This window comes from Cebidichthys violaceus, unplaced genomic scaffold (assembly GCF_023349555.1).
Source record: "Cebidichthys violaceus isolate CVI_PGR_0920_01 unplaced genomic scaffold, fCebVio1.0.p SCAF_3, whole genome shotgun sequence".
NCBI classification, from domain to species: domain Eukaryota; kingdom Metazoa; phylum Chordata; class Actinopteri; order Perciformes; family Stichaeidae; genus Cebidichthys; species Cebidichthys violaceus.
The window spans coordinates 13,244,713-13,266,852 of record NW_027176483.1 but is presented as its reverse complement, the minus strand read 5'-3'; the positions used below and the strand labels follow the sequence as shown (position 1 = coordinate 13,266,852).

General features: G+C 38.9%; 2 protein-coding genes across 3 annotated transcripts; one reads left to right on the top strand and one right to left on the bottom strand.

Annotated features, from left to right (window-relative positions):
• Positions 1-344: 344 nt before the first annotated feature.
• Positions 345-11,715, top strand: LOC137880996 (uncharacterized). The gene is made up of 20 exons (XM_068722652.1): positions 345-455; positions 3,509-3,667; positions 3,758-3,864; positions 3,948-4,062; positions 4,291-4,407; positions 4,483-4,544; positions 5,715-5,867; positions 5,946-6,137; positions 6,243-6,342; positions 6,428-6,569; positions 6,698-6,881; positions 7,200-7,299; positions 8,148-8,269; positions 8,362-8,393; positions 8,862-8,974; positions 9,818-9,963; positions 10,043-10,137; positions 10,214-10,292; positions 10,386-10,494; positions 11,079-11,715. The coding sequence occupies exons 1-20, from the start codon at positions 386-388 to the stop codon at positions 11,150-11,152; spliced, it is 2,271 nt and encodes a 756-aa protein (XP_068578753.1). The 5' UTR covers positions 345-385; the 3' UTR covers positions 11,153-11,715.
• Positions 11,710-18,841, bottom strand: LOC137880997 (kelch domain-containing protein 10-like). 2 transcript variants are annotated; one of them, XM_068722653.1, is made up of 10 exons: positions 18,644-18,841; positions 17,597-17,698; positions 17,170-17,391; positions 16,145-16,299; positions 15,872-16,020; positions 14,910-14,994; positions 14,760-14,826; positions 14,627-14,674; positions 14,397-14,536; positions 11,710-13,927 (listed from the first exon to the last, which is right to left on the bottom strand). In XM_068722653.1, exons 1-10 carry the CDS (start codon positions 18,726-18,728, stop codon positions 13,718-13,720), a joined length of 1,263 nt encoding a protein of 420 aa, XP_068578754.1. In that variant the 5' UTR covers positions 18,729-18,841; the 3' UTR covers positions 11,710-13,717. The 2 variants fall into 2 exon arrangements, with proteins under 2 accessions (XP_068578754.1, XP_068578755.1); XM_068722654.1 differs by having other exon boundaries at positions 17,606-17,698.
• Positions 18,842-22,140: the final 3,299 nt, after the last annotated feature.

The window sequence follows — 22,140 nt, the reverse complement described above, 5'->3', positions numbered from 1 at the left end:
ATGTAAGTGACTATTAATTCTGTAAAGTAAGGATAAATGAAATAATCAAGACAGTTGCTAAGTTTCTGGCAGAAGGCAAACTCCTCTAAGGTGCACATTTGATAAGATTCACAACACTTAAAAAAAGAAAAATTAGTAAATGTATACTTACTTTGCACCATTGCTTCCTCTCCACCTCTGTAATCTATATACAAGCACTTTTTTTTATAGCGCAGTGTGATTTACATTCGAATTTATGGTGGGTTTCCCCTATTTAAGGAGCTCAACCACCGTGGCCTACATTTCCCACAATTCCAAGTCGTCTAATCCGAATCAGTGCGTCACGTTGGCTGAGATGAGAACGGAGTGTTATAAGACTTAACGCTGAGGTGTTTTACCGAAGGACATGTCTCTGTCAGCCGCACACAGCTCAGACACGAGCAGCCGGAGAAGGCGGCCGACTGAACAGACACAAGGTGAGCGGCTGAAGCTCATATTTAGCTTGTGGTGCTAAAAAAAACTTTATTTGTAACAAACAGAACGTGTCTTTAACAGCGCTGTGAATGCATTCTCCATTTTAAATCCGACAACATGGGCTGTTGTGCTTATTCAATCTACCGTGATATCATCATGTGAATCAAAAAAGTAAACACGGTCAGCTCGGTACGGAGAGGGCTGTTGCATATCGGACAGTCACCTTGTATTGATTACACACTGCGTGTGTGCGCGTGTTTGCGCGCGCCAGTGCCGTCTCTGTTTGTGTCCCCAAAAGAAGAGAAGTGCACATAACAATGTAATGGGACATCTACTGTGTTGTGTGCTATGTGATATCTATTTTTGTTTCCTTTGCTGCTATGAGGCAAACCGTAGGTGTCCATACTGGGGCTGCAGCTAATGATTATTAAATTAATCAGTGTATTTTTTGTAATGACTATACAATAACAGAAAATAGGGAAAATAAACCAACACCGTTTTCCAAATTTCAACATGACATCTTCAGATTGCTTGTTTGATCAAACCAACAGTAAAAAACTAAATACATTCCTTTTATTATAATGTTTAAAAAAGAAGCAAAAAATCCACCTCACTGCAGACGCTTGAACCACAAAAGGTTTGACAAGTTTGACTGCTAAATGGCGTAAATGATTATCAAAATATTTTTTTAACTAATTGATTATTGAAATATTATTGTAACTCTGTTTCACTCCATGTCAGCAAAATGCCTCAAAAACTGAGTCTATATACGTAAAGTACCCTTAGTAGGTTAATGAATTATATCTTGAATGGACACATTTTCTTTCATTTATGCCTCACTTTATTTAGGTTATACTAAACAAAAGAACAAACGTTTTATCTTTCACGATCAATGCTTCCTTTACGAGAAAGCGATTAGATGTCTCGACTTATTTTTTTATCCCTATTAATTAATTGTGAACCATAACGTCTTCCTTTTCTAGACAGATGAAAAAAAAACTATGAGTAATGATTTAAAAACTTACAAAAAGTCAGTGCACAATCATTAACACGATCACTAATGCTGCTTTTTTACCTATGTTTGGGCTTCAGGAAGCAAACACCAAAACAGAAAGAGGAAATAAAACAAGACTCAAAAGTGTGTGAAGGCACTGTTTTGAGCAGCTTAAAAGGAGAAGTAATGATTATTGTGCTTTCTTGTCTCATGATGCCAGCGGTTTGGCGGCACTTATTCATTCATCAAGTTTGTGTCTTGTAAGACTGAATCAATGGAAGGGCGTTTTTTACCCTTTACTTTATTGGTGTCAGGTCTCTGGTTCCCCCGCAGAACAAATCCAGCTGTTGTCAGCTGTCTGAGGCAGTTATCAGTTGAAAGATAACATTTCAGCCCCTGAGGCAAGACATCACCATCAACAAGACATATATATATATATATATGCATGCATGCATGCATGCAGTCAATGTGGTAATGCATTTAAGGCTGCAATGGAAGAGAGGACAATACTCTTGCAAAAATGTGCTTTTCTTACAGTTTTAAAGTCCTTAAATGACTGAAAAATGTACTATTCATGTACTATTGTGAGTGTTGTGAATGTGATGACTCAGTTCCTGAAGCTTTAGTGGTTGTGGGTGTGGAAGGGTAAGGATTTTGGAGGCAGTCTGTGTCTGATAGGGGCATTTTTGTTTTTTAGTTTTTTCTGACTTTACACTGTAAAGAAAGAAGGGCAGCGCAGATAGTCAGCATCAAGTCAGCAGATGCGGACATATTAAAATATTATTCACATCAGAGGGACAATATTAACCATATCATAAAAACGACACCATAGACAAATTAACACAGTAGTAACGCTACTGCAGATGTAAAAACAAAAGCAGTTCACTTAACACAGAACAGAACATGGAACACACACAGAACAGAGAACAGAACACGGAACACAGAAAAGGACACAGAATAGAACACGGAATAGAATATGGATCAGAACACGGAACACACACACACGCACACACACACACACACACACACACACACACACACACACACACAGAACACACACACACACACAGACAAAGTTCAACAGCTGCCAGATCTATATATGGGTCTTCCCGCCTTCTATATGTGTCGTCTCTCTGGTTCGAGTTGTTGCTGTGTCTGTGTGTGTATGTGAAGATCTGCAAAGGTTCTCCTCTTCATCGCCTCAGACTCAGAGAGACTAGAGCCTCATTCAGACGTATGTGTGTGTGTGTGTGTGTGTGTGTGTGTGTGTGTGTGTGTGTGTGTGTGTGTGATTATTCTCACCTTGTTCCAGTCGGGATTAAAACAGTTGATGGGACGATTAAAAACTTCTTGCTATACATGAAGCACGTGACTTTAATGAGCAGGAATAAGTGACATCACAACTAGTTGTGGTACAATATGCAACTTAACACCGACATGATATGCAAAACAGACCTACATTTTCATAGATTGTGGATTTTTCAATGAGACAGAAGAAGCTGATGTAATATTAGGAGTTTTTAACAAGGTAATTATGGAAAAGCCATGTCACTTACAAATCATTCATCAAAGCAAGTCTTAAAACATGTCTGAATGTGATCTTTAAATGAAAAATTGACTGCTGTAGTGACATTCATCTTATAAACAGAACAGTTGACTGTACACAGTGTGACTTTTGATCAATACGCTCAAAAGTCACAGGTTGAGGCACAACTTTCCCAAAATGTATTGTACGTCACTGCTATACCAAAACAATAAATTCAAATACATTTACACTAATTTAATGTTGTTTTAAATTGCCAGACAATTAAATATATGATTCTATACTCTTTTTACGACCCCAAATAATGAGATGTGACTCTCTAATGATACAGTGACATTATGGCTTTGAGTAGTACATGATAGTTTCAGTGCATACTGTCTTTGTACTTTTCGTTAAATCAGTATTTCCTATAATGGTTATATTATCATGTTGACCAGAATTCTGACCACTTGCTTTGTGACTACATAAAACATCTTTTAGTTTTTTTAGTGTAATTCTTTTTTTGCTTGGTGTTGCAGATCTTCCATGGGAACATGATGTCCAGGTCGGTCACAATCATGAACAGATTCATGACCAACTGTGCGGAGATCCACAACCGAATTCAACAGACACTCTATCTTCTCATCAGTCAATATGTCCTGCACTGTGCACAACAAAATGCATGCCTGAACATGCATGTGAGTCCTGACTTATTTAGATTTTTTTTAACAGCAATACTGATATGTTTCTCAAACATTTATTTGTCATCTTGTGGCTTGTCAATTTAGGTCAGAACCATCGGGCCTGTGATGATAGCTGGGAGGAGATCCAAAGCAAGAGAACCATCAGAGCGGAGAACGAGGTGGAAGCCAATAAACTGGTCAACAACTACAGGGTAAGAAGTCTAAAGGGGTTTGAGTGCAGCACAACAGACAGAACGGCTTTTCCCTCTAACTCAGTGTTTGGTGTCTGTGTCAGTTTGGTTTCAGAAAATGGAAGAGCCATGTGACAGAGCGTCCGTTTGAAGTCCGGTCAGAGGTTGTGAAAGAGCTCTACTCTGAACTCAACGTCATTAAACCACATGCAGGTCCAGGTACAGGTTATAGTATTCAAGTAGTGCGTTGACAATTCACTTGATGAGTTTGACGTTATTGTTACCGAGAGAAAATTATGACAAAACCACAAAAATACGATCAAAGTTGTATTAAACCAGCATTATCCTTTACATACAAATTTCATGAAAACAAATTGTTACCGTGGCTGCTGGAGAACTCGTCAGCCTTTCACTAATCTGTCTGTAATTTTGTCTTCTTGCTGTCAGGTCATCTCATCACATGTGGAAACGTAGCGTATGTGCTTCTCTTCGGTTGGTGGGTCTCTCTGGCATATTTCTTGATCGGTCTGCTTATGTTCATCACTATCACTGGTGTACCGTATGGTAGGTGAGCCAACCAACAAAGATTAATGATCTTGTTTATTTTTGCATATATTTAGTTTTTCTCTCACTCTTTAGGCAAACTTTGCTGGAAGCTGTCCTGCTACTTCCTGTGGCCATTCGGCAAGTCGATCCATGAGGTACAGTTTGGTTTCAGTTGATTTTTTTGGGATGTTTTACTTTTTCTACTAACTGAAATGAGGGAGATGCACAGTAAATCGTGTAGCTTCCTCACAGACTCGTGGTCATGAAAGCAGAGGTCTTGCTTCGCAACACCACAAGTCTGCAACACTACACAGTTTGCTGCAACTCGTTGTTGCACATACATCGTTGAGGTTTCAACCGCTTCTGCCGTATTGAGTCCTGAGCTTCTACCTCTGTCCCAACTAAGCACCCTAGCAGTTCTTTTATATTATTCAGGGATATGATTTAATAAGCCTTTTGGTAACATCACAAGATCAGTTGTGTGGGTGAGACAAGGGGAGTAACTGTCCTGTCTCACTAGGGTGATTGACAGTTTGACATTAAAGTATTTATTGACAGTTTAGGTCACAAAAACCTTTTTAAAGGTCTCAAGCATTATTTGTCACCAGATTTTTATTTTGCTAGAGCACAATTCACAGGACGTCTCCGATTTGGTTTAGTTGGAAGTTTGTCTGACACCTATAACTAAACATTCAAAGGTTCAGAGGACACTGAGACAAACCACTAGATCCCTTCTTCAGAATCTGGAACCAAGTGTTGCCATGCTAAAAGTGGGCTTCCGCTTACTTTCAGCAATAGACTGTGATATTTGCAGTGTAAATGCTTTTAGTGTATTACTGAAAATGTTGTCTTCACTATCAACAATGAAGCTTAATGGAAAAAAACACAGGCAACCCAAGTTCCTCCAGCAATCTAGCATCCATAACTGCTATAACTTTTACAAGTAGCTACATTTTAACAACACCTTGAGTAATAACTCACATGTTGCAAACCTGCCCAATTAGAAACATTTTAGTGGTTTATGTAAGCCCTGTCAATACAAACCTCTCCAGCTGTTATTGGTTTAATAGGTTTACCTGAAATCAGGTGTGGAAAGTGCTCTACGTATAGTTAATAATCATTATAGCGGTCTTTTGTATAACAACACTGTGCAGCCTATTTAGTAGATTTGCCCAGTTGTAATAATGGGACAACGATTTGTGTAAACTTCAGACTACAAGCTGTGTCAAGAGTCCCATTACACTAATGCAGGTGATTGATTTCTAATAGAAGTGTTGGTGCCATAGTTAAATGTATTAATGTTTCCTCTGGTTATGTTTCTCCAGATTGGAAATACATTGAGAAGATGTTGTGAACAAGCACCAGACTGTGAGTGTAACATAGACGGGACAGAAGATAATTCACCAGTTCTGTTGCCTTCACCCACAGAGGTGCTAATTCCAGAGCTGCCAGGACGACCTCTGCGTACTCCGTACTGGGTAATTTAGAATTTATCTATGGAACATTTATATAAAATACATTTTTGCTACATGGAAATCATTCTCCTTGTTACACAGCATCGTTTCTCGACTTACGTGTGGCTGCTGCTGGGATATACTCCTCTGGTGGTCATCCACTCCCTGGCCTGCTTCCTCTCCTGGATCCTGGTCTTCACTATCCCTGTTTTCAAGATGAACGCACGGACACTAGGTGTCATCCTTCTCTTGGCTCCTGAGGATGTCTCTGTCTCTACCTGCTCACGGAGGAAGGCAAGTGAGGGATTTAATAATGATCAACTACAGAACATAAACCTGGAGATATTCGTCAGTGTTGGTTTAACGAACCAGCTTCTTTATTTTCTACTTGACCCTTAGCCTCAAGTCTATGAAACCAGAGCACTGCTGTGCTGCTACCACGCTGCAAACTGGTATTACTACAAGTACACTGTTGATGGGATCAATGTGTTCGCTGTCAGTATCCTTTACCGTTATGTACATGAAGTGTGTATGTGTCAGTGTGTCAAATGAAGACCTGTTATCATCCTTGACCTCCATCTCAGACCTCCTCCCTCTAGTAGTAGTTGCCATTGTAATTGGATATATTGACCGAGATAACCAGTATGCCAGCTCTAATGTCAAGTTCGCCATAGCAATCTGCTCCATCATACCTCTGTCTTATTATATTGGTATGGGCATTGCCAGGTGAGTTGTTTTAATAAAATGTATTTGATGTTGCCCGATGCATCTAGTGTACCAAAAATGTTAAATGAGTTACAGATTTTTGTACAAAGCGTCTGATGTTAATTGTCAATCATTTTTGACACTTGCAGTATCTCAGCCCAGAGTAACTTTGCAGTGGGTGCAGTAGTGAACGCCACCTTTGGCTCCATCACAGAGTTAACCTTTTACATCACAGCCCTACTCAGAGGTCACCAGGCCTCCAACCCTTGTCTGCAGGAGGTTGTTAAAGCAGCACTGACTGGCACGCTGCTTGGATGCATCCTCTTCATCCCGGTGAGCCATCCTGCATTCACATCTAATTGTACAGCTATTACCATAGATGAAAAAAAACCATTTAAAATTAGAGGCTGTTTTCATTTGTAAATTGAGAGACAGCATACCAACATATATTTGCCTCTTTAAAGACTTTTTCCTTCCCAACTGTAGAAACAAAAATACATTCTTCCCCCCCAAACAGTTCACGTCCTTATTATACTGTATCATTTCAGCAATCAGTTACATCACAATAGAGACAAAAGTCACATTCAAATACACAACACAAATATTGCATGTGCAGTATGAATGTTGCTTCTTGCTTTGTCTTTTTCTAAGGGCATCTGCATGATAATTGGAGGGTTGAGACACAGTGAGCAAAGATTCAACAGTCGCTGTACAGGAGTGAGCTCCGCATTGCTTTTCATCTCTGTAGGAGGCAAGTATTTAATTGATATGGACTGTATGCCTTCATCCAGCCATACAGTTTTCGAAGTGTCACACACAGATGTTGATAACAATAAAAAAAAGTTACAGAACTTTTTTATTAAAATAAGAAACCATTTTCTCTCTTCTAACTGTATTTTAAGATGCAAACCACATCATGAAACTAGCTCCTGAGGTAGTCACAAACTGATTTGTTTACATTTAGTCAGCTCAATTTTTTTTTTTGGAAACCAGCAGCAGCAGCAGTTTAGACCTCCAGATACAAACACTTTTTGATTCGTAAAGGCAAAAAAAGTAGTAGCTGCTTCAGTTTTGACACTTGCTCCACCTGCAGACAACAAATATTACAGCTATAGTTGTTTTTTGCAGCTACTGTTTTCCTCGCAAGCTTTGCGTTTTACACTTAAAACTTGCATCACCTGTTAGCTGAAATCAAGTCTACAGATTCAACATAATTGTTTTACACAATTCTATTTTTAATGATATTAAATGATCAATCAACAAACTGTCCAACTAGTGTCTGTAAAACATTAAATGTTGAAGAGTTTGTAAATTCATACACTTGGTCCTTAGAGAAGTAATTGTATGGAGAATAGAAAGTCACATGTTCAAAGATATTCAATCAATAAAGAAGAGATGTGTAGATTATTTCAATAATGACCAAGTTTATACATATGTCAAATACTCGGCTCCAGGTGACATCAAATTTCTTTGCTGATACTCAAGTGATGGTGGCAGCAACAGAACCAGCTGTACACTGCCAAAACTGAAATCAAATGCAATGTAAAAGCTTTACCAAAACCTTTTACACTGACTAATCCTCCTGATTGTCAATGGTAGGTGTGTTTGCCCCCACGTTGTTCTCCAAAGCTTATGGAAATCTGGTGTGTGACGCGTGCACCAACTCCACTGGAGGAAACAGCACTGGTCAGTTTGTCTGCCACAACTGCCACTACGATCTGGTCAGTATCCCTTTGTAACAAGCACATTATAACAAACATTATATGAATTACTTACACTGTGTTATGTATAACATAATTTTTTTCCCCAACAGAACAACGGTACATTGTTCCGCAACCATGTTGAGTAAGACATTTTTATTATTATTTATATATTTATATATATTTATATATATATATATATATATATATATACTGACTGTAATAAAAAGGCTCTTTTTTTGAAAAGTCTCCTTGCTGGTGCATTTATTGAGCATTGAAGAGTTAACGTTTCCACAATGTCCCTGTTTGCTTACTTTCTGTCTTGGTTTAATTTAAGTTGACTAAAGTTGACTCTAGAGCTGATGCACTAACGACTTTTCAACACATTTCTCTTCAAAGTTTATTTTCATTCTAGTGAAACAAAAGCAAAACAGTAACTGTCTGGATGGAGATAAATAAATCTAAAAGTAGTCTATTCTGTGGAAAGTTGTTGGCGCACTTATAAGGTGTAAAAAGACCGGAGGCAAATAAGCTAAAACCTACTAAGCCATCATATAGTCTTTTGAATTTATTTTATTTCCCTTTCATTTACTGTGTGTGATCTTGTTGCCAGGCCACTGGTGTACACAGTATCTATCCTCTTGCCAGCTGCCTACATCATTGGTCTGATATTTACGCTGAAGACGCACTCCCACATTTATGACATTCATGTTGGAGATGGACAGGGTAGGAGTCTCCTTCTCATGAATCACAGCTAAAGAGATAGTTTGGTTTATTTGAAGTGGGGTTGTATTACGTACTTAAAGTCAGTGTATTACCTACAGTAGACACTTCCAGTATGGAGAAACAGACAGAAGTACCAGCACTGAAGCTAAGTAATGTACTGCTGCGGACGAGGACAGAAGCAAAATGTATTCTGGACTCCTAAAACAAGGCCCACCTAAAAAAAAAAATCCTTAACAATATAAGTGTACACTATATTAAGAATATTTTTACCGCTTTAACTTACTGTCAGAGAGCCCTTTTAAACAGTAAATTAAAGCTGGTATCTATGCTTTCTTCAAAGCCTCCAGATTCCATTGACAAAAACAGTAATTTTCTATCGCACAGCACAGGAGTTGCTGGTTTAACAAATTTCCCCCTGGGGAATATATAAGTATATATATATCTATCTATCTATCTTACCGCTGCCTCGATCGGTTCATTTGTTTGTGTATTCATGTGACTTTGGTGTTTTAAAGCGATACAATAACACAAACAAATTAACCAATTGAGTCTGGTTGCTTTGATAAGAGCATAATCACCTTTTTTAAGTGGCTAAAATACATTTTGCTCCTGCACCCATCTACTGCAGGACATTGTGTTGCTCCTCTCCTGTCTGTTTCTCCAAACTGGGGACATATTGATGGCCATCTACTGTAGTAACACACTGACTATGGATAAGTACCTCATACAATCCCACTTCAAAACATCCAAACTATCCATTTATTGGCTAACTCAAAATTGTACCTTGCATTATTCCACTACAAGACAGTGAATATAATATAGTGTCTTTGTTTGTCTGTGCAGTGACGGGCCACCATGGCGCAGTAGTCCACTGGTCACGGTGGAGGTCTCTGCTCATCCTCATCATGGCCACTGTGCTCACGTCTGCTTGTGCTGATCTTGCCACCGAGCACATCCAGCCAATACTAAACCAGCCCAACATCTCTCAGGTCAGGACGTGCCTCTGAGTTTTTATGTGGTCGTTTCCTCTGGCTGTCCTAACGTTTGACTCTCTCTCTCTCTCTCCAGTATTTCATTGGGGTGACAGTTCTTGCAATGGTCCCTGAGATCCCAGAGATTGTTAATGGGATTCAGTTTGCTCTCCAAAACAATATCAGTCTTAGGTAAATCCTCTCTTATTTATTAAGGTACTCTGCACATTTCAAAAAGTGACATTTATAATGATTTGTCTTTTTTCAGCTTGGAGGTGGGAAGCTGTATTGCTGTTCAGGTCTGCATGCTACAGATTCCAATTCTCGTCTTATTTAATGCCTTCTATGTAAGACACCCTACAGTTTCATCATTGATTCATTCATAGAAATACCTACTGTTTGCTGTTTTACAGTTTCTGTAATCAACTCTTTTTGGACAGGATGTGGGATTTGTGCTGTTATTCAGTGACATACACCTGTGGGCCAGTATCTTCAGTGTGATTCTTGTCAACTACATCTTCATGGACGGCAAGTCTGATTATTTTCAGGGTAAGTTTAGTGTGGTTTTTTTTTGTTTTTTTTTTACAGAGATAGAACATCCTTCATTGGAAAACATGAAATTAAATTAATCAAAATGAATTAATCTTCAAACTAGAAAGATGCAATTCTCTGTAAGGTGTGCCTTCATCCACCACTGTTGCTATGTAAGGTGTCATAAAACACACTTCATTCAAACTTAAAAAACAAGCGCCGTATAAGACACGCCATACACTCCAAATTAAACTCATACTTCCGGACTCTTAAGTGGTCGCTGCGTGTTCAAAAGGTTTTCGATTGATTCCAAGAGGCTGGTTTAGTCATTTGTATGGATAACTTTGCTGACCAGTCAATGATTCTCAGAGTGTTCGGGGTTTTATTCACCAAAGATATCCAGATAACTCAGAACGTTCCCCTGCAAGAGCTGTCACAACAGTTCCTGGTGGTTTCAAAATATCAAACTAAAAATGTAACCATATATTTATAGTATAGTTTGTTTTGTTTAAGAATATCTGCAAGCAAATCCAGTTTGGTGGTTTGATAGAATGTAATCTTAGACTTGTGTAACCCAATGATGTGTTATTTCCCCCACCCAGGTACAGCTCTTGTGGTTGTCTACCTTATTCTGCTGGCTCTGTATTACTTTGCTCCATCTCCACCAGGCTGCTGACTGGGCGACTAAATCTTTTCAGACCAAGTTACTTTTTTTTAAGCCTGGGGGACTCTGAACATGTAAATTCAACATCACTCCCTGCCATTAGACTTTTTCATGATCGTGTGCGAATCCTGATGTGCTTTTTAGTATTTTATTTTGTCATGCTGTTTCCTAAATTATACATTTTACAAAATGTTTATCTCAGGTAGGTACTTGATGCATGACTATATTACTACTGTAAAATGTAGTTTGTAAGCTAACATACTTAACTGTGTGTCCTCAGATTCATAACTTCTTATGATTTTTGTAAACTGTGGTGAAAGAAGGAAAAAAAGTATTTTTACAATGCAAATAAATGTTATGTATCTGCACTGATTATATTTTGTTTAGGGTACTGTAATATATTTTGTATACTTTTTAACTCAACATGTTAAATGGTACATGGCTGTTAGAGATAATGATATAAGTGTCATTATTTTAGATAAAACACTGGCACATTATTTGGAAAATGTGGAATGGTTGGCTGTGCTAAGCAAGAACAATAACTATGTCTGATAATACAACAATTTGAAAAACTGGCTGCCTGTGTTTTTATTGTTTGTACAGACAGGAATTACAAAATATATTGTACATTACAGCCATAATTGCTTTTAAAGAGACATTGAGCTTTTCTCCCGAGAGTTTATGTAACATGACATGTACAACGTACCTTCATGCAAGAGATAATTCAACTTTCATTAACATCACAAATGATGCAAATTTAAACATCTCAATCTTAAGCAAGGCAATACATTTATCAAGTCTGAGCACGTAGTGAAGCTGTTGCTTCAGAATAAGATAAATAAGGCCATAATATGTCAAACATAAGAAAAAGTAACTGAGGTGGAGTTTTGAATATGAAAACAGGCATTATGATACAATAAGTCATAGAAGAGTTAGCTTAGTATTGTACCAACAGTTACAGTGATTGTTTGAGAGAAAATGCTAGTATTTAAATAAAAAGGTAAATTTGACAAAATAGGAGAAAAAGAGGCAAAAGGTATGACTGGATACAAGCAGCTGGTGGGTTACCACAGTATTTAAGATTTAAAGTGCGCAGTAATGAGAAAAAGATTTGTTTCATCAGTCATCTCTATATGCATAAATCTGCTTTTGCAAGAAAGACTTGACATTTTGGCGATGTTGAATGTTTGTGGAGCTCTTCAGACTGAGTCTGATCACAGTATTTCACATCCTGAGTACGCCTCAAGACTCTACCTTGTTACTAGTTTAAAAAAAAAAAGTCCCATGCCACTTATTTTTAGTAGTAGTACAGCACAGAGCAAAGTCCTCTGGAAAAACAAGACCAAAAGTAAGACCTTTTCTTTTTCTACAATACAGCATGTATTGTAACACGTTACAGTAGAAAAGGTTAAAATGGAGTTTAAGCATAAACTTAAATGAAATGACAATGAAATCCTGTGAAAAAGAAAAGAAGCTCACGTTTTGCTACAATTAAATTTTTTTTAAAAATAAAATAGAACAGCAGCACAGTGATTCAAATAAATAGGTAACAAATGTATATTTAAGTTATGAAAAATCATTAGCTGCACCTCCTTATTACTCATGAGCAGAAATGTTCAGCAACAAAAAGCTCCTGTGGCAAACACCAGGTAAATCACATGGGGAAAAAAGGCTACATGTGCACAGAGAACAAAACAAAAATCTTAAAAAAGGACTGATTTACTGGTGTAAACACATGTGCGACATTCAGGAAATTCGGAAAGCACTAAATGTAGAAATAAAAAGGCTTGATAATCACTGTGGAGCTACAGGTGTATGAATTAATTTCTAATGTCTCCTTAAAGAGGAATAATAACCCAAGAGGCACTAGAAGATTCACAGTGGTGCCATGTCACAGATGTTTTAGAAAGGCTTTTGGGTTTTTATCTGCTCACAGGGCCTAATGCCTACTGTACATTTACGATCACAGCTCGATATCAGCATTCACTCAGAAAGCCCTTGAGGCTAAAACATGATGCTTTAAATAATTGACCTACTTAGCTTTTTAGGTATCACAGTTATAACGTGTCCATTCTTTATCAGCAGCGTGCCTCTTTTCAGATAAACTGGCCAATTTCTAACTAACTAAATGGAAATTTAGGTTTATATCAGCAATGTTTGATCCAACCTATGTCTGACTGAAGATGTGTCTGAGCGTGTGTAAAAGATGGCAATGGTGTGCAACGCGTAATCACTTCAGCAACAGTGAAACTAGCTGAGCTCAGCATCTGAATTGAATCCAAGCACAAGAAAGAGTGATTCTGGTGTCCACACTGATGCATGACTTCTGATGGATTCATGCAAACTCAAATATGACCCACCACATACAAAGAAACTCATGAAAAACATTGCACTTTGCTTTTTTTGCTTTTTTTTTTTTTTTTCCAAGCACACATTTACATCAAAATAAAGTTAAAAAGGCATTCAAAGTTTTTTTTCAGATCCATCTGACATCACACTGTCTTTTCCTAGTCATCAGGGATTTTAGAGTCAGAGCTGTTTCATCACATACCCCTTCCTTCAGTCTCTGTGCTTTGTCTATTTCAGCCGCTGAATTAGTGTGTGTGTCAGTCCCATGCTGAGCAGCTGAAGCGTGGACTGCTGAGCTAAGTGAGGGAACGTTTTCAGCAGTTTCTCCCAGGTCAGCTCCAGCAGGCTGGGCACCACCAACCACACTTTGTACAAAGAGCCGGTCCTTCTGTTCCCAGACATGTTGACGACACCGCCGTGTACATACATGCAGCCAGCCTAAAGGATAGAAACAGTTGCAGAAAATAGAGCTGAAACAACTAGTTGATTAATTAATTAGTCAATCAACATAAATTTAATGAGCAACTATTTTGATAATCGAAAAATCATCTGTCATTTTTTAAGCAAAACCCAAAAATATTCTCTAGTTTCAGCTTTACCAATGTGATGATTTGCTGTTCAAACGATTGTAAATTAAAAATCTTTGGTTTTTCAGTTGACAAGTGGGACATTTGAAGATGTCACACTGGCCTCTGGGAACAATAGAGATTTTCACTTTTTTCTGATATTTTATAGACTAAATAATTAGTTAGTAGAACAAAGTAAATCTGCAGATTAATTCATAATGAAAACAACGCTTAGTTGCTGGCAAACAGCACAAAAAATCTGATTTCTTTCTCACCCAGTGCAGAAGAGAAATCTGCTGACCAAGTTAGATGTTGACATGTGTGACAGACAATTTACTAACCGGAGTGACTGCAGCACAGTGAAAATAAGCTGGTTCTGGCATGACGGCAGGCAGCTTGGTCCACTGAAATGTCTGCAGGTTGATTTTCCACAGGTCGGATAGAATCAGCTCTCCGTTATAACCCCCGCAGAGAAACACCTCTGGAGGTAGAAACAGAGCAAGACATGGCAAAAAATGTAAAACATTTTAGACAGTTGTGTCCAGAAAATGCTGTGTTAATTACTCCTTACCATCTTTGACCTGCACACAGCTGTGACAACGGCGAGCAGCAGGATATCCTGTCACAATAATGACAAAGTAAATTCAATGTGTGGTCATCAAATACTTTATTCAGCATAAAAAAGCTACAAATGGATCACAAACCTATTTTTTCATGGGGTTTGCTGACTATTTCCTCCCAGCAATTTGTCTCCAAGTTATATGCGTGAATCTGATGGAGACAAATAGTACAAGTAAGTAATAAGTAGTAAATAGTAACACACTATGATAAAACTATGTGTCCGTTTCTCTCACCTTGTCCAGGGGATATGACGTCCAGGAAGTCCCACCTCCTAAAATGTATATTCTCTGTCCATCATGAGCTAGTTCATGTCTGTACCTGTAAAATCATGTTTTCATTTTCAGTCTATTCTAAAGTTACTGTGAAGAACTGATTATGAAACAGTCTCAAATTAATATGAATGCCTTTATAGGACCTTCATAAGTAAACAAGACCATCGGCGAGAAGATTGGCTATTTCTATGTAGTTATTCTTAATGCTTGTCATCGGTGCCACAGGGTCAGACTCAACAGACGGAGATCCGGCTTTGAAGCCGACTTAGACCTGCAGTCGGAAGCTTCGGCGGGACGAGGAGAGCTTCGTACCCGGCAGAGCAGTGTCTCCTACCCCTGCCAGGAGCAGAGCTTCGCCTCACTGCTCTGCCGGTCCCCGCAATGACACAATACTGCTGCTACAATGGGCCTGCTGGAGGGAGCCCGACTGTCAGACCCTGCTGCAGTATAATTACGTTTTCTAAAGGAAATCTGGTGCTTGGAAACTGCAAATATTAACACAAAATTAAAGTTCCTTGTAGTAGCTTTAATTAATATTCTGGGAAATAACTATGACAGGGCTCCAACACATTTGCTATTTCAAAATTCCATACTATTCCGGACTCAAATTTCCAAACTCTTGCTTTCAGCAACATCAAGTTTGCTCTGGACCGCACTCTCTCACACAGTGGTAAACAATGTGGCTGCCTGCTCCAAACCACATGAAAAACACTGCTTGTTTGATCAATTTATTTTCAAAAGTGTTGAATTCTATATTTCAAAAAACAGAATAGGGACAATAGTCTGGAAACAAATATTTTACCATTTTCTCTTTTTGATACTTATCTAAACCTGGAAATGACTAAAATCAAATTCCATACATTTCCATACTGCGTAGGGACCCTGCTACACTGTAGTTCTTAAAACAATCCTTGCTGTCTCACCTCTCCTCCGGTAGATCTGAAGGTGCATTGTTGGGTTTGAGGTGGGTCCACTCTCTGGTGGTCAGGTCCAGCCTGTGCAGGTCGGTACTGTAAAGGTAGCCTGTTGTCCCGCCAAACACGTAGAGGTAGCCATTAATGATGACCATGGCCTGGAAAAGGAGAACACTTATAGATGTTGTTTGGTGGAATACACAGCTATATTTAGACAGAGAATAACATTTTATGACTTAAACTTTATGTCTAAACCAGCTATATAGAAACAAACACTGTTACCTGTCCGTAGATCTTGTTGGGTTTCTTCCCTCTGCAGTTGAGCAGGTTCCATCGTTTGTACTGAACATTGCAAACATGGACGTCATTGCCGTTGTTTTCACCAAATGGAATCCCAGTGCCACCAAACACAAGCAGGTTGTTGCCATGTAGAACAGCTGAGAGTGAGAGAGACATGAAAACAACTGGTCTCTACGACAGTGAATCCCTTACACGGTTGGTTTAAATGTACATACTGGAACACTTCACTCCCTGAAGCTTGGAGTTGCAGTTTCAAAAATACAGTATTAAAAAAGTATGAAACGGCTTCCTGTGAATTTTGACCACTAGTGACACCTTGGATGCAATGTTTTGATGAATTGGTCCCCATGTTGTTAGTTGCTCATGTTCAACCAGCATGTATATGATGCAAATGCAGCCACTAGCACAAGAGTGACTTCTCTGCTGTCTGCTGAGGGCGGTGGTGAATAACAGTTGATGGCAATAACAAACTAGTTAGCCAATAAAAGAGAGACAAAGACCACTTATGTATACATCACAGTCAATATTAAAAAAACAAAACAATTGCAATAGTTGTATGATGTAGGAGTGTTTAATTCTATTAATTTGCCAATTACTCACCAAATACTCAGTGTGGACCGTGAGCTCTAACAATCGTGTTGATTACATTTGCTTTCTCATTAAACATTTGAAAAGCTGATTTTTAGTTTGAAACTAGCATTGTTTACATATTAAGCATTAGCAGTAATTTTCTTCCCTGCCTTTGTTGGCGCATTGCAGGGTTTCTTGGTGCACTACTGCCCCCTGCAGATCAGTGGAATAGTTTGAAACCACTGGCAGGATTGGTATTGTGTCACCTTTGTGCAGACACCTCATGAAACTTGACGCCCCAGTAGTCGTATTAGTGGACATAAACTCAACAGGGTGCCTTTAAATAAGACCAGATTAAGGCTCTAAAAGGACAACAACTGGTTGTGTGCAGGGGTTTAATTCTGATAAGCAATGAAGGGCAGCGCACCAATCCTTACCTGACATAGAGGCCAGCTCAGTGGGCATGTAACCCTCTGTGCGGACCTGCTGCCAGGTGGCCGTGGCAAAATGAAACCGCCAAAGCTCCCTGAAAAGAGGGTAGTCTTCATTCTCTGACCCGCCTGCCTCCTCAAAGTCTGGGTTGTAGCCTCCAAACACATACAGGTTGGTGCTGTCTGCTACACAGCGGTGTCCGCTCCGGGCAGGGGGTACACAATGTCCTGTGGGAGGAGCAGGTTGGAGACAGACCGAATATGAGAGTCCATCATACAGCATAAATATCAGACAACTTGATGCCGAAATACTTTAAGTGAAACAGGTAGCCCTTTGTGGGTTTTACAGCACAAAGTATGTATTTAACATGAGCGGGATCACTCAGTGCATTTATCTTCTTTGAGGTATAACAGTCTGATGGGGAGGTCATACTTTCAGCACCTTCTCTCAGAAACCTGTTGGGGATCCGCAGGTTGGGGCAGGAAGGGGAGAAGATGCGCCGAGCCTGAAGCCACCGTGCCCGCTTCTTGGAGCCTGTCAATCATACAACAAGTGAAAAGACAGAGAGAGACAGACATATGTAGAGTTTATGTACTGCCTGTATGTCAGAGGTTGAAATGACGCGACTAAAATCTGCAGGATTTCAAGAGTGGCTCTTATCACTGTCTGGGTGTTAATGTCGACTGTTTTTGTCTCCAATTGAAACCTTTTTATTTAGCTTATTGTAAATAGTTCTGCCATCTCTCATTTCTGTCTTGGCACACGTGTGGAGTTGACATGTGGAGATGAAGGCTGTTTGACACATCGAACATAAAGAGTTTAACTTTTATAAACTGAATATTTTCTAAATTGCTGCCTCGGGGCGATTGGTTGCCCCGTCGCTCAGAGGTCCCTGCGGCCGATCGACCCGGTCACGGCTGTTTTCTGTCCAGGCCCCAACTGTTTTTCTTTGTTTCTGCACTGTACTTTGGCTCTGAGTTATGCTCTGCTTCATGCTCTTAGATGCTTGTTTGGAAAAGGAAATGTACTTATGACTTCTGGTGACTAGTAGTTCTTTTGATTACCAATGTTGAATGCACTTATTGTAAGTCGCTTTGGATAAAAGCGTCTGCTAAATGACTGTAATGCAATGTATCAGTGAGGTAACGCTAAAAGTGTCCCCAGCATGACGCTAATGTTTGTCTCTCTTTCCATCACCCTCCCATATTTTAAGAGACCCATCTAAAGAAAATAACAATGACAATAGCGCTGTAGATACCTGCTGGGTGTTCATTCACTCACTCATGTCTGCTGGCTTCCGTAGCCACGTTAGCTAGCTATGAGCTGGGTGCTGTAGCGGTGGTACAGCACGTCGCTGACTCACAGACACAAAGACAGACAGTGACTAACGTTACCCACATTATGCGTTGGGTGGCTGTTTGCTTTGCTGCCTGTACCAGAATACTTGTTCTTGCAGAGCAGAGGGTTTTGTTTACAGACCTGAGTCGAGGTTGAGGGGCCTCCACGACAGTTTCTCAAACTTATTGAGCTGACTGAAGGTTCCGTCGTGTTCGGCCGACGACATCTCGACAGAGAACCACAAGCAGACAGGGTTCACACCCAGACCTGGACCGGAACCCGCTTCAGTTTAACCGCACGGTGTGGCATGGGCCTGCGAGCTCCAGCAATCACACTAAAATAAAAGAAATAACACAACGCAGCGTCACAGCCAGCTGGCCTGAACTGACCAATGAGAGGAGCGGAGACCCCTCATGTCGCGTTCAAGAATCACATGGTGATGTTTATGTTTCGAAAAACTGCAGTGGCTCCAAATATTCCAAATACAATATATAAAATATGCTTAAAAAACAGCCAAAAATATAGCCGCACTTAAAAAAAGCTTTGCATTCTTTATTAGGTCAATGAGTATACAAATCCTTCAGTTACTTATAGTACCACTAGTAACAGGCAGAAGTACCAGAGAATTAGAATTACAAATTCACTGTAGTTTAAAATAGTATTTTTAGTCAAATTGACTTAAATAGAAAATAATGAAAATGCCCATCACCATTTCATAAGTTCAAGGTGATGCGTTCAAATTGCTTGCTTCATCCAACTAACAGCCTAAAACCCACATATATTACATTTACAATCTCACAAGATAAAGAAAACCAAAACATTCTGACTAGTGAGAAGCTGGAACCAATGAATGAAATTGACATAGACATAGACATAGGGGTGGTGAGATTCTAAGTTATAATTTCAAAAAAGGTGTTTAATGTTTTGATAACTAAAATAAATAAATATAAACAAATGATTATTATTTATTTAAAATGATGTCTATTTTATGTCAGATAACTGCAGGGCATAACTCTGATATAGTTAAACATCTGGGATTTACAAGGTGTGGAGAATAACCTTAAATTAAACAAACCTAAAGTGAAATATAGGGATCAAAGCAATGTGCTATTGCATGAAAATCCTTTTTTCTCAGAGTTACTATTGCACCATTCAGATTAATGTCACAGGGCCGTCTCTCTTATTGTTATTTGTCTACTTGAGGTCAAGATATGAATTATCCAACAAAACGTTTGAAGATGTATGGTGAATAATATTCTGCAAAGAAACACATAAAACCTTCTTACCAAAGTACAGTTTAGATGATGAACAACTGTTTAGCTACTTTGAGAGAACCACGTGTTTGGAGTGACTCCTTTTGATTAACTGAACCAAGAGTCAACCTTTCCCCCAGATCTTCTGAGTCTGCTTTGCTGACATGTGGTAATCTGGATTTGAAGCTCATTGGGATAGGTTGAAGAAGCAAAACAGATCAATCCCACGAGAAACTGATTAAACAAAGTGTAATCAAGACTTGTTATAGAGAATTGCATCAATGACTGTCACAGTTTAGATAGTGATCATGAAAAGATTGGATCAAACACACTCTTTTATTTGTCTTTTCAGTGTTGTTTCCCTGCAGCTCACACTCTTCACATGACACAAAAAATACAGCAGGAGTGTTATTTTTTCCTATGTTCATGTTAATGTTTAACATTTGACAACCTTGCTGCCTGTTAAGACCCTATAGTTGTTATGATAAAATAACTTCTTTTTTTTTTTTAACTCTTAGCCTGTTTCTGCTGATAACTGCCCACAATGCACCAATCAATCAACTAGAGATCCATGTCGATCACCGTGTTCTTTCACAAGCTTCCTTCTAGGGGTACAAATGTTAACCAGAGGTTTAGTCATTTGCCAGTAGAAATAATGAAAGGTCCCAACTCCAGCAACACTTGTAGTATATAGAACAACTTTATTGTTTAGACCAACTCGTATTGGCCTGTGGCCTTTATTAGGGTCAGCAGGAAGAATCTCAGCCTCAGTTGTTAATAATATTGCCTCTCCAAATAATTCCTCAATAGACTGACAGCAAGTAGGAACTGAAGCCAGTCTATGAAATGTCACTGACAGCAAGAAATTCTGAACAATGAGCAGCAGCTGTGTTAATGAGATTAAACTGGAGATGATTTGACTACTTCCAGTCATTCCAGTGATCTACTCACAGATTCACGGAGGTCATCACTTGAAACCATCTCATCCAAAGTGATTACTCTGACTGATGCACTAAAGTACAATTATGACTTCTGTTTGTTCATGCATGAAGAGATTCAAATAGATAAGCAAATCCTTCTGAATAATGTTATTCAAATCTGCCATGTAAAATAGGCTTAGCAAAGTATTGTTTTGTATTAACCTGGAAACATGGAAGGCCAATAAACAACTTCTGGCACGAAATGAAATCTGACTTGAACTTAAGAATGCGTCATTAACTGAGACTTTTGTCATGTCTATGCAATTTGATGTGGGGAGAGCAATGTGGCGCAAACACATTAACACGGTTGACACCATTTCAAATCCACCATGCCCTTAATACACAAACACAGATATTTACACATCATATGTAAATAACTACAGCATGAGCAACATTTGGCAGAGAGTAGTGAGAGCTCTTGTGACTCAGAAGAAGAGCAGCTGCTGTACGCCACATTATCAAGTAAGACAGGTAACTTACAGCTTACTTATATCAAGCCAAGTGTTTACATTTGTGACAACTGCGCTTAGACTTTTTTTTTGTCGCATTCATGGCTCTCTTCTTGGCTCCACATGGCTGGAGAAACACATGCAACAACATCAGCAAAACAAGGGATTTTATGACAAGCGGGGGTCTCATGATCTAAGGAGGTCATCATATGACCACTCAAGAACCATCTCAGCTCATGTGAGCTAAGATGGCATATATGTGACATGCCAATCCAGCAAAATGTACCTTGAGTGTGTTTTCACGTGCTGAGTGTTTACATTTACAGGCACACATTATTTCAGACATGGACGCAGGATTTAGGCTGCTATAGCAGAGTTCCTTTCAAACAGAAGTATGAGGGAAAGGATTTTAGATGACCTGAGCTCACCAACAAACCATTATGTTAAAATTATTATATTTGCCAGTAGTTCAATGAAAATATATTTAGGTAAATTAATCATAAAGACATTGGATTGACAACGTACCTCTCCCTGTAATTCATTAAGATTTACTACTCAAGTCAATGTCATTTAACAAAGTCTAGTGTTTTTATAATCCAAAATCACAAATTTGGCTCAAAGGGCTGTACTGTCTGCACAACCCTCTTTAGAGTCTTAAGACCCTTGATGTGGTTAATAAAGTGTCATATGTGGAGCAGAGTATCATAACGATATCAATGAACAGTATACAATACAAAACTTAATATAAAATATTTTGCCTTACAAGTTTGAGAGCATTTCTTGTTTTGGCTTTACTTCATCTTTTCTGGATTCATTCTACTTTATTTTATCACCATTACATAATTTACTAATTGTAGATTGTTATGTATTTTTCCCCTCATGAGATGTGGAGCATTAGTTTATGATGGGTAGTGAGAATGAACACTTAGCTGAGTTGGTGTTGAAGGGGTTGAGTG

Excerpts from the sequence above, each read along its gene's own strand:
- LOC137880996 (XM_068722652.1), top strand. The coding sequence starts at position 386 with ATGTCTCTGTCAGCCGCACACAGCTCAGACACGAGCAGCCGGAGAAGG. Across the intron at positions 4,408-4,482 it reads TATCACTGGTGTACCGTATG|GCAAACTTTGCTGGAAGCTG; the intron begins GTAGGTGAGCCA and ends CTCACTCTTTAG. Across the intron at positions 8,394-8,861 it reads TTGTTCCGCAACCATGTTGA|GCCACTGGTGTACACAGTAT; the intron begins GTAAGACATTTT and ends TCTTGTTGCCAG.
- LOC137880997 (XM_068722653.1), bottom strand. The coding sequence starts at position 18,728 with ATGTCGTCGGCCGAACACGACGGAACCTTCAGTCAGCTCAATAAGTTT. Across the intron at positions 17,392-17,596 it reads TCTGAGAGAAGGTGCTGAAA|GACATTGTGTACCCCCTGCC; the intron begins GTATGACCTCCC and ends CTCCTCCCACAG. Across the intron at positions 16,021-16,144 it reads CCAACAAGATCTACGGACAG|GCCATGGTCATCATTAATGG; the intron begins GTAACAGTGTTT and ends CTCCTTTTCCAG.